The 12,140-nt window shown below is 39.0% G+C and overlaps 1 protein-coding gene and 1 pseudogene across 1 annotated transcript; both read right to left on the minus strand.

Moving 5' to 3' along the window:
* Positions 1-1,509: 1,509 nt before the first annotated feature.
* Positions 1,510-3,646, minus strand: LOC106316317 (PYK10-binding protein 1-like). The gene is made up of 5 exons (XM_013754195.1): positions 3,436-3,646; positions 3,129-3,362; positions 2,694-2,880; positions 2,130-2,386; positions 1,510-1,953 (listed from the first exon to the last, which is right to left on the minus strand). The coding sequence occupies exons 2-5, from the start codon at positions 3,327-3,329 to the stop codon at positions 1,702-1,704; spliced, it is 897 nt and encodes a 298-aa protein (XP_013609649.1). The 5' UTR covers positions 3,330-3,362; positions 3,436-3,646; the 3' UTR covers positions 1,510-1,701.
* A 2,089-nt stretch (positions 3,647-5,735) lies between these two features.
* On the minus strand, positions 5,736-11,599 carry LOC106338953 (annotated as a pseudogene).
* Between the last annotated feature and the right edge of the window lie 541 nt (positions 11,600-12,140).

Here is a 12,140-nt window from a genome sequence, read left to right on the forward strand (position 1 = left end):
AAAAAGGCATTGCATAACAAGTGGGTCTACCGAATAAAAGAAGAACCTGATGGGAGTAAGCGCTATAAAGCGAGGCTTGTTGTGAAGGGATTCCAACAAAAAGAAGGTGTTGACTACACCGAAATATCCTCTCCTGTAGTCAAGATGGTGACCATCAGAACGGTTCTTGGGCTGGTGAAGAGGTTTAACATGGATGACGCGAAGCCGGTCAGTACTCCCCTGGCAAATCATTTTCGGTTATCCAGAGAACAGTTTCCAAAGACGGAAGAAGATATGGCATATATGGATAAAGTTCCATATGCTTATGCTATAGGCAGCCTAATGTACGCAATGATATGTGCAAGGCCAGACATTGCACATGCAGTGGGAGTCGTCAGCAGATTTATGAGCAATCCAGGAAAGGAACATTGGGAAGCTGTTAATTGGATTTTCAGATATCTAAAAGGAAATCCAAGTTTATCGCTATGTTTCACGAAGTCTAAGACGGGACTGCAGGGATATTTTGATGCTGACAATGGAGGTGACATTGACATCACGAAGAGCACAACCAGGTATGTCTACACTTTGGCGGTACTGCAATTTGTTGGGTTTCAAAATTGCAGAAAATTGTATCTCTATCAAGCTGTGAAGCTGAGTATGTTGCTGTAACGGAGGCAACAAAAGAGATGATATGGCTACAATCTTTTCTAGAAGAGCTAGGTCATGACCAAGGGAAAGGTGTGTTGTACTGTGACAGTAAAAGTGCCATCGATTTGGCAAAAAATCCGGTTTATCATGCTCAGACGAAGCACATACATCGTCGATATCATTTCATCAGATCAGCGTTAGAAGATGAAATGTTGGTGCTTGAGAAGATCTCTGGAAACAAGAATCCGGCAGACATGCTGACGAAGGTCGTGCCGTATGATAAGCTGAGGTTGTGTGCAACCTCAGTTAGCTTGTTGGAGTAACAAGCTGAAAAGACCTGCTACATTGATCAAGGTGTGAAGACAGATTGAAATCAGTCTTCAAGTGGGAGATTGTAAGTCAAAGAACACGTTTTTTGTGTTGGCCGGTGATGGACGGTGAAGTTGGACGATGAAAGAGGTGTTTGTCAACAATTACGTCCACCTACTCCCCAAGCTTCTTCTATAAATACTCAACGTAAGGTGAAGAGAATAATCATCCCAAAACAAGAAAACACAGAGAGAACAAGGAAAGAGAAGAAGAGAGGGTGAATTTTTTTTTTCTCACAAAAAAATTTCTTTAAGAAATTACGAGTAATTTCTTGAGTGTGTTTGGGATCGGGTGTGAGTTGAGAGCTTGTAAAATTTCCCGGGTTGATAATAAAAGATCTGTAACAGGTCCGGAGACGTAGGCAATATTGGCCGAACTCCGTTAACAATTTTGTGTGTGTGCTCTTTTTCCGCTCCCATAAATTCTGGTTTACCGCAAAATTTGACCGGTTATTTCCTAATGGTGTGTTTATCTCCCATAATCCAAATAACAACTCTAGAAAGACGAAAGAAATCACATTCACAAAGATACATTACTTATATAACACTTTAGCAGCTTCAAACAGAAACATACAAAGTAAAATAACTTATTCAAAGGTCACCATTGACATAAACATAGAGAGACTGCCGATAACAAACTTAGAAGACATAAAAAGACAGGCACGATAACTTATTAGATGAAATCAAAGAGAAAGATGTCATATTATCAGTTGGTGATCGGGAGGACATGGACTCCAATTTGATGAAGCAGCTCATTGGCTTTTCCATGAAACCCAACAATCTTGTGGCCTTCCTCTTTGACTTTGAAACTTGCGCCAGCTTCAAGCCCAAAGGGATTAGATGTTCGCTTATTAGTCTCGAACTTAAGCATGGTGATGATGGCAGAGTCACTCCCAAAGATTTTGTCAACTGTGCCATGAACAACCGTGATGTATTCACTTGGATAGTCAAGCTCGAACTGCAATAGAATCCACATACAAAATCAATAGGCATACAAACAACATAACTCACGGCTAACTGGTTCTAAGATGGAGGAAAGTCAACAATTTTGATTAAGAAACAAGCAATATTTAAAATACCTTGAAAGCCTTTTTTTTAAAAAAAAAAAAATATATATATATATATTTAAGATACCTCTTCGAACCCGAGTAGAGTAGGCTTTCCACGTTCATCTCCAGCAACCACTTCAGAACCATTGACGTACTCAAACTTAACCGCTGATACACCATCATGGCCTTGACCTACATACACCTTTTTAACACCATGGTGAGCACCATCGTCCCATGCAGTTCCTTCATCACTACCAAGTGCCGGTAACTTTTTGGCAGGGGTTAACGAGGTGGAACTAGTCAATGGAGCAAAGTAAGCTCCAAGAGAATGGACATAAGCCCTGTTCGTTAGTTGATCGCAGCAATTGACATGAGCGGCTGGAAATTGTTCATCATTTTTTGCTTAACTTGCCGCCAGTGTTAAAACAGAGAACGCAGCGTCAATTATTCTGACGGAATCCGGTGGTATTTGTGTCGCCAAATTAAATAGCGTCAGTGTTCCTCCTTTCTCTCTCTTGGCTGCGACATGAAAACAAGGATTTCTTCCATTTTTCTTCTTTCTTTCCGTTTAAGTTTTTCTTTTTTGCTTTGTAAAATCTGTCGCTAGACGCTACCGCCGCGATCTAACAACGAACAGGGCTATAGTCTCCGGCAAACCCATGAAAGCCAACGATCTTCTTGTCTTGAACTTGAAGAGTGAATGATGTACCATCATTGTATCCAATGACATCAGAAGACTTCTTGTTGGAGTTGAACTTAAGCCCTTGAATGAGACCTTCAGGGTTATACCAACCTTCTACAGAAACTAGATGCTCCTCAGGATGGTTAATCACAAACTGCATAAATCGAGATCAAAAAGTCAAAAACTTCAAAAAGAAAAATATAGAACGAAATTAAAATAAAAGAAAAATATGATATAAGCATGCCCTTAAACTATGTTAGATAATACCTACTCCTGATATCTTATGCTAAATTACGTCGATCTACTAACATCGAAAATATAAAATTTTGATATTTGCTTTAATTCAAGTCAATTTCGTAATTAACTATTAGAAAATTTAAGCAACATAAGCAAGGAAAGTACTGGATCAGCTGGGATACTACGGCCTTTGATACCGCGAAGAGGGGCCTCTTCGGTTTGTCCGTTCTTGACATAATCGAACTTAACGTATTGAATGCCTATTCCACCTGCTCCGACCTGAATCTTGGTCACTGCATCGTGTTCGGATCCATCATCCCATTGATTGCCTCCTTTCCCTCCTTGTGCTTCCACCTTTTGAGCCATCTTTGTTTGCTTTTAGAGCAATCTGACAATTACCTATATCACAAATACAAATTGTTATTAGAACTATCAATGAACTTCTACAAATAAAGAGGAAAGAGAGATGAACTTTGAAGGGAGAGTATACTGTGATCGGTGCTATGATTAGTTGAATTGAACTCTACGTGTATTTATATATATTGACACCATATGCCATATGGTACATATTAAACATATCCGCATATAGGCAATCAATCAATTAATATACGAAGAAATAATAATCTATAATTTCGTGATCCACGAGGCATTTTTATAATATTTTGCTCAAGAAAAACGCTGGTTAAAATATTCATATACTTATATAACTTCTCAACTAATTGTCTTTATGTTTTTGTTGGCCGACGCCATGACTGAGAAACGATGGCAGTGGGGCTAATAAGGTTTTTCTAATATTGGCAGGATGGTATTTCAGTTTTTTATGGAAAATCAGTTCAGCGTATTAAGTTTTTAGTCAAAAAGGTTATATACACAAATTATGAAATCAGCTATAATTCTTCCACGAAGTATTTGTACCAGGTTAAAAAAGTTATAAAGCGTATTTCCATGAATTTGTAAAAATTATATTTTTGAAAATCAAACTTCAAACCTTATAGTAGAGACCTTAACTTTTTGATTAACCATTAGATTAAGAAAACTTCCACACTAGTAATGAATTTCCAATTGCAATATACAATTACTCACACATTACAATTACGTGACTTTCTACCTTCTGATAATTAGAAGTCTACATGGTTGACATTTGACAGCTTGATGATAATTGTAATATGTATGATAGTGCACATGTTTGTAAGCCCAAAACATAGTTTAAAACGGTAAAATATTATTTAAATCACTGGATAGGACCAAACAGTAGACTTTAGATATAATACATTTTTGAAACTTGTATTCCAGAAACAGGAACCGGTTCATATGGATCTTGACATCTCTAGTGACTACTGTAATCAATTTTTGAATTCCAATTACAGTAAAATCTAGAGGAATACTTCATACCCATTTTTCATGTTTAAGCAACATCTTTTCTAAAGAAAACACTTAGAAAATTCACGAAGCCCTCTTAAAATTACTCTGAAAAGTATTTTTACAACTGGTTTGAGAAAGATTCTTGCATTTGCTAAAATAATACTCCCTCTGTTCCTTAATATTACATATTCTAGGAAAAAAATTTGTTTTAAAAAGATTCATTTTTTACATTTTCAAGACATGTTTTATTAACTAATTGCAAATTTCAAAAAACTTAATTGCACTTACTGAATTGTTATTGGTTTAAAATTATGAAACAAAGATAAACACAAAAAAATATGCAAATTTAATGTGTTTTATTAAAATGTGTGAAAAATCTAGAATATGTAACATTAAAAAACAGAGTGAATATTGTTTAAAAATGTGGTATCTCTTAATATCTACTTGAAGATAAGTTGTTTCTCCAAAAGAAAAAGAAAAAGAAAAAGAAAAAGAAAAAGAAAAGGAGAAGCTTAATATTTCTTCCGTTTCAATATAAGTATCTTTAAGAAATATTTTTTTCTTTTTAAACTGATGTTTTAGATTTTCAATACAAGTATACTACCATTTCCATAACAATACATATATTTCACTAGTCAAAGTTAATAAAATATTACGTGATTTCAAAACGATATTTGTATTGAAATGAATGGATCATAATTCATAAGAGATGGCAAAATCCATATGATCCGGATACCTATTCATTGCACATTAGGATATGAAGCTCGTGAGAAATTACCTTTAGTATATTAATCAATGATACCAATTCATTGACATTAGATAATTTAAGAGGTACAAATTTATAATTATTGTACAAAAATATATTAAAAACTAAACGTTGTGATTATCTTATCATCATACGTTGAGATATGAACATCTTTCAAAATGGCAATATCAGACTTCGAAATTTCGACTCAACCATACTCATAACGTAGTAAAGTTGAAAAAGTTTCAACTCAAGATCCTTAAATTCAGGAACACGTCTCTGTAAGCAACAAATGGAAATAGCATTCCCTCCTTCCCAACGGATACCATACTACGGTTCATCTATTAAGACTATAATACCCTTCGATCATTGAACAAAGTTTAGAAAATAACCTTCCAAGAAACTTTATAATATGATAGTTTTCTAATGTAGTTTTCTTAGAAAACTTAGCGCATTCCACACTTATCAAGCCAGCGATGTTCACTTTCAAAAAAATTGTTTTGTTTTTGCTTTGCATGTTTGTTTTTAGTGTGTACGTTTTGCTCTTTTTCTTAAGCGGCTGTACTATGTTGTATATAGAGACTTCTGAAGTATGTATTAGATAGATTTTAAGAGAATAATATTATATTTTAACATTGAACAAGTCACTGGATGCAGATCCTGGCTAGTCCAAACAATAACGATACCTTATTCAAAGAGACGACGGACAACTTCATATCACAAAGGACTCGAACAAACCAACGACCTAAGAACACATAATCTAAACTAAAAATAGTAGAAGCGGAGGAGCAACAAGCTTGTAGAGCTTTCTTATTTCACGAAGACGAGAGAGAACTCTTTAAGACTTGGAGACTGGCGAGACATGGACACCAACTTGATGAACATAATCTCCAGCTTTTCCATGGAACCCAACAATTTTATGATCCTTCATCTCGAACACAAACGTTGTGCCTCCATCCATCCCAAACGGTGGAGATGTACGTTTGTTTGTTTTGAACTTAACCATCGTCACAACTTCAGCTTCGATCCAAAGACCTTATCGTAACACCCCTCCACCGATACGATGTATTCATTTGGAAAATCAAGCTCAAACTGCAACAAATAAAAAAAGATTTGTGAAACTTGGGTCTCAAGAAAACGTTAATTATATAGGGTATTGAGAATAGAGCACTAAACCTCCTCTGTTCCAAGAAGTGACATCTTCCCATGTCCATCTCCAGCTACAAGCTTCTTGCCAACGTCGTACTCAAATTTGATAAAGGAAACACCAGAGTCACCTTGTCCTACATAAATCTTCCTCACATCTTCATAGAAACCATCATCCCAAGCAGCACCGTGATCTCCACCTTTTGCTTCTAGTTTCTTTGCAGGAACTGGCGCTGGAACCGGTGCAACTGGCGTTGGAACTGGTGTTGGAACAGGCGCAACTGTTGCCGAATCTGGTGGCGCAAAATGTGCACCGAGTGCTGAGAGGCAATTGAGAATGAGACCGTTCCTGTTGGGATAAACTTGAAAGAAGCTTGAGAGAGAAGCAATCCTAATCCTAAAGAGATAATGATGAAGTGAAGAGATAATGATAAATTTAAGATATATTCACTTATGAGAATAATTATAGGATTAGGATTGTAAACATCTATATATAAAGATGTCGAGAGAAAAATGAGATTTGAAAGAGATTTGTGATTGTGAGAAGCTTAAGTTTTTGAGCTAGTTTTCTTAAGCAATAAAGTGAGAGTTCTTGTGATTTCATTCTTAAAGCTTTGTGACAAATTTGGTATCAGAGCGATGGGAGGTCTCGTGGTCGCAAAGCCGAAAGAAGGAGGATCATCCTCGATTAAGTGTCCTGTTCTTACGACAACCAACTACACTGTGTGGGCCATGAGAATGAAACTTCTACTTAAGGTACATAAAGTTTGGGAGGTTATCGAGACCGAAGTAGCAGACGATGAGAAGAGTAATATTGCTATGGCCCTTATATTTCAATCTATACCTGAGGCGCTGATATTACAAGTTGGGGAGTTGTCAACTGCCAAGAAGGTGTGGGACGCAATTCAGAGTAGGCATGTGGGAGCTGAACGAGTTAAGGAAGCGCGTCTACAAACCTTAATGGCAGACTTCGATCGTTTGAAGATGAAGGATACTGAGACGATCGATGAGTTTGTTGGGAAGCTATCCGAGATATCATCAAATTCATTGGCACTAGGAGAGGAAATTGATGAAGCGAAACTTGTCAAGAAGTTTCTCAAGTGCCTACCTCGCAAGAAGTATATACACATTGTGGCTTCCCTGAACAGGTTCTGGACCTCAAAACCACAAGCTTTGAGGACATCATAGGACTTCTAAAAGCTTACAAGGAACGTGTTCGTGAAGAAGAAGAAGAGAATCAAGAGGATCAAAGTAAACTAATGTACGTGAACTCAGAAGGACAACAACAGACACGCGACTTCAACAACAATTATAGAGGCAGAGGACGTGGAGGACGTTTCTATAACAGAGGACGAGGTCGTGGTCGATTCAATGGACAAAGAGACGCATCAAGGCTCACATGTTTTCGTTGTGAAAAAACAGGACATGTTGCATACGATTGTCTAGACCGCTTACTTAAGCTGCAAGAGACGGTACAAGGAACTGATAATGCTTCAACTCAGGAGGCAGATGAATTGATGATACACGAGATAGTGTACTTAAATGAAGAGAAGATTGTTCCTAGTAACTACAAAACAAGGGAAGGTGACGATGATATTTGGTACCTCGACAATGGGGCGAGCAACCATATGACTGGAGATCGAAGATACTTCTCTACAATTGATGATTCTGTTGCAGGGAAAGTCAGATTCGGTGATGATTCGAGAATTGACATCAAAGGGAAAGGATCAATAGAGTTTGAAGACAGAAACGGTGATCCTAGAAAGTTGAGTGACGTTTACTTCATTCCTGATCTTAAAAGCAACATAATCAGCCTTGGACAAGCAACTGAAGCTGGATGTGATGTAATGATGAAAGGTGAGCAGCTCATAGTGCATGATAAAGACGAAAAGCTAATTGCCAAGGCAGTAAGATCGAAAAACATACTTTATAAAATCCGTATGAGAATCAAAGAAGACGTGTCACTTCTGTCCACAACAACGACTGAGTCTACTAAGTGGCATGCTAGGTTGGGTCATGTGAACCTGGAAACAATGAAAGCAATGATTTAACGTGACCTGGTCATAGGGATGCCAAAGATTGAGGTTGAGAAGAAGGTGTGTGGCTCATGTCTACTGGGGAAGCAAGCTCGTCACGTGTTTCCTAAGGCTACTGCATATAGAGCTACTCAGAGACTGGAATTAATTCACGGTGACTTATGTGGTCCGATCAATCCGGGTACAAGTGCAGGAAATCGATATGTGTTTGTACTTATAGATGACAATTCGATATACATGTGGATGTTGCTGTTAAAAGAAAAAGAAAAAGGAGATGCGTTTACCAAGTTCAAGCACTTCAAAAGTGTAGTGGAGCAGGAGACAAAGGAGCATATTCAAACGTTCAGGACAGACCGGGGAGGTGAGTTCGTTTTAAACGAGTTCAATACGTTCTGTAATGAGTCAGGAATCAAGCGTCATCTCACTGCTCCGTATACTCCTCAGCAAAACAGAGTGGTGGAGAGACGTAATCGCACACTGATGGAGATGGCCAGAAGTATTCTAAAGCACATGTATGTTCCAAACTACCTGTGGGGAGAAGCGATCAGACACTGCACCTATCTACTCAACAGGATAGCTACAAGGACACTCAATGACCAAACACCATATGAACTCTATCGAGGGAGGAAGCCTAATATCAGCCACCTCAGAGTCTTTGGCTGTATTGGGTACGCAAAGGTCGACTCAAAACATCTTAAGAAGCTGGATGATAGGTCGCACATGTTGGTCCACCTTGGCACAGAACCAGGATATAAAGCATATCGCTTACTTGATCCTGGAACTAAGAAGATAGTGGTGAGCCGTTATGTGGTTTTTGATGAGACAAAGGGATGGAATTGGAGACTTGATGAAGCAGAGAAAAACAGAGTTGGAGAGTTTGAGATCACAGTTGGAGCTTTTGGTAGTCATGGGATTCGTGAGGCTGAGCAAAGAATCAAAGAAGGAGATAACATCAACACTGCTACTGATAGTGAAACTGTTGTGATAGATGAGCAAGAAGCTGAGAGTGAGGATGATGAAACAGAGGATCAAGAAGAGCAGATGCAACTAAGAAGATCACAACGACAAACATCAAAACCACGATACCTTGATGATTATGTTTTATTCGCAGAAGAAGCAGGAGAACTATTGTTGATGAGCGTAAACAATGAGCCATACAACTTTGAAGAAGCAAAAGGAAGCAAAGAATGGATACGAACATGCGAAGATGAGATAAGGTCTATCACCAGACTCGAGTGTTGGACCCTTGTTGATCTTCCACAAGGTGTGAAACCCATAGGGCTGAAGTGGGTTTTCAAACTGAAAAGGAACTCCGATGGAAGCATCAATAAGTACAAGGCTCGTCTCGTCGCCAAGGGTTACGTTCAACAATATGGGGTTGATTACGATGAGGTCTTCGCTCCGGTTGCGAGAATAGAGACAATACGCTTGCTGATCAGTCTTGCTGTTTCACATGGTTGGGAAATACATCATCTAGATGTTAAAACTGCATTTTTACATGGTGACTTGAAGGAGATCGTTTATGTTACACAACCTGAGGGCTTTGAGATAGAAGGATGTGAAGCCAAGGTATACAAATTGAACAAGGCACTGTATGGTTTAAAACATGCACCGAGAGCGTGGAATGATAAGCTGAACAAGATATTGCTTGAGTTGAAGTTCATACGATGCTTGAAGGAACCTTCTGTCTATCACAAAACGGTGAAAGGAGATCTTCTTGTCGTTGCGGTATACGTAGATGATTTGTTTGTTACAGGGACAAACATGGGAGCTATTATTGACTTCAAGAAGGAGATGGCAAACACGTTTGACATGAGTGATTTGGGAAAACTGTCTTATTACTTGGGAATTGAAGTGTGTCAACATGACAAGGGGATAACATTAAGTCAAAACCGATACGATTTAAAGATCCTAGAAGAAACTGGTATGAAAGACAGTAATCCGGTGCAGATTCCTATGGACGCTGGTCTTAAGTTAGAGAAGTCAGAGAAGGAGAAAGTGATCGAAGCAACAAGTTACAGATTGACAGTCGGATGTTTCCGATACTTGCTTCACACGAGACCTGATTTGGCATATTGCGTTGGTGTTTAAAGCAGGTACATGCAAAATCCTAGAGAGTCTCATGGAGTGGTGTTGAAGCAGTGTCTCAGATACTTGCGTGGAAGTATGTCCTACGGCTTGACGTTCGAACGTTCGGTCTCTCACGCAAGCAAACTCATAGGCTATATCGACAGTAGCTACAACGTGGACCCTGACGACGGTAGGAGTACGACAGGGCACATCTTCTATCTCGGGAAGAGCCCCATCACTTGGTGTTCTCAAAAAAGAAAGAAGCTTTCAAGTTTAGAGGGAAGACTATTGGGATAAACTTGAAAGAAGCTCGAGAGAGAAGCAATGCTGATCCTAAAGAGATAATGATGAAGTGAAGAGATAATGATGAGTTTAAGATATATTCACATATGAGAATAATTATAGGATTATGATTGTAAACATCTATACATAAAGATGTCGAGAAAAAGATGAGATTTGAGAGAGGTTTGTGATTGTGAGAAGCTTAAGTTTTTGAGCTACTTTTCTGAAGCAATAAAGTGAGAGTTATTGTGATTTCATTCTTAAAGCTTCGTGACAATAGTTCCTGCCACAGAACCCGACAAGCATGTGATCTTTCACCGCAAGTACAAATTTCGAACCTGATGATCTTCCAAACCCAGTAGAGACTCTCCCCTTTGATGTTTTGAAAGTTAGCGAGGTCACATCACCACAAAAGTTATAAGTCCCTTCCACTGATGTAACGTACTCGTTTGGATCATCCACCTTAAACTGCAAAACAAACTCATAAGCAAACTCAAATCGTAAAAGCTATAGATAATAGATTAGGGCTAGCACTTATCAAAAAAAAAAAGGGGAGATTAGGGCTAGTTTCTAAATATAGCTTACCTCTTTAGGTTCTTCGCTCATCTTGCCATGAGAATGCTTCACCGACGTGCTTCCTTTAACATACAGATATCTTGCATATTTGCATTGTTTTATCCATTCACCCATGTGCATTTTGATCATATAGACTAAGATTTAGCCATGTTTAGGTTGCATTTTGCATACATGAGTCTTTATCAGGTATTGGAGTACCACATGGAGTTCTTGGAGGCATTTGGGTGCATTTGGAGCTCAAAAGAAGTGTTTAAAGCGATCATTGGACGAGCAGAGCAGGGGAGCGAGGTTCCGCAGCGACGTCGTGAGGTCGCTCCAAAGCACCTCTCAGAGCGACCTAGCTGGGGCGACCCCGTGAAGTCGCTCGTCATACTCACCCCGTGAAGTGACTTGCCCAGAGCGATCTCCCGGAGCGACATCACGAAGTCGCTGTGTCCCACTTCTCAGAGCGACCTTCCTAAAGCGACGCCATGAAGTCGCTCGAGTTCTCGTTACTCCTAACAGTCTTAGATGACCCTGGAGCGACCTCTCAGAGCGACCTACCAAGGTCGCTCCCGATCCAGAGCGACCCGTTGGAGCGACACACCAAAGTCGCTCGGGACCTCTCGCCCGGAGACACCAAAAATCGGCCCTGGAGCGACCTTCCGGAGCGACGCCTGCAAGTCGCTCCGCGTTATTTTGCTGCCGAAAATCATGATTTCTCGAGGACCTTTTTGCAATTTATTTTGGACGTTTTGCACTTGGAAAAACATATGTTTTTTAAACATCTTTTTGGAGCCACCAGGCAGACTATCTTGGATCTATTGAAAAATACACAAAAACTCTCTAGAGAAGTTCATCTCTTGGATTTTTGATTGTTATGTTCTTGTGTTCTTGTTGATTTCTTATCTATTTCTCTACATGATTAATCTGAAATCCAATATGGGTTTAAGAGGAATCATGGAGATTAGTGAGTAATCA

Source organism: Brassica oleracea, chromosome C1, assembly GCF_000695525.1.
Source record: "Brassica oleracea var. oleracea cultivar TO1000 chromosome C1, BOL, whole genome shotgun sequence".
NCBI lineage: Eukaryota > Viridiplantae > Streptophyta > Magnoliopsida > Brassicales > Brassicaceae > Brassica > Brassica oleracea.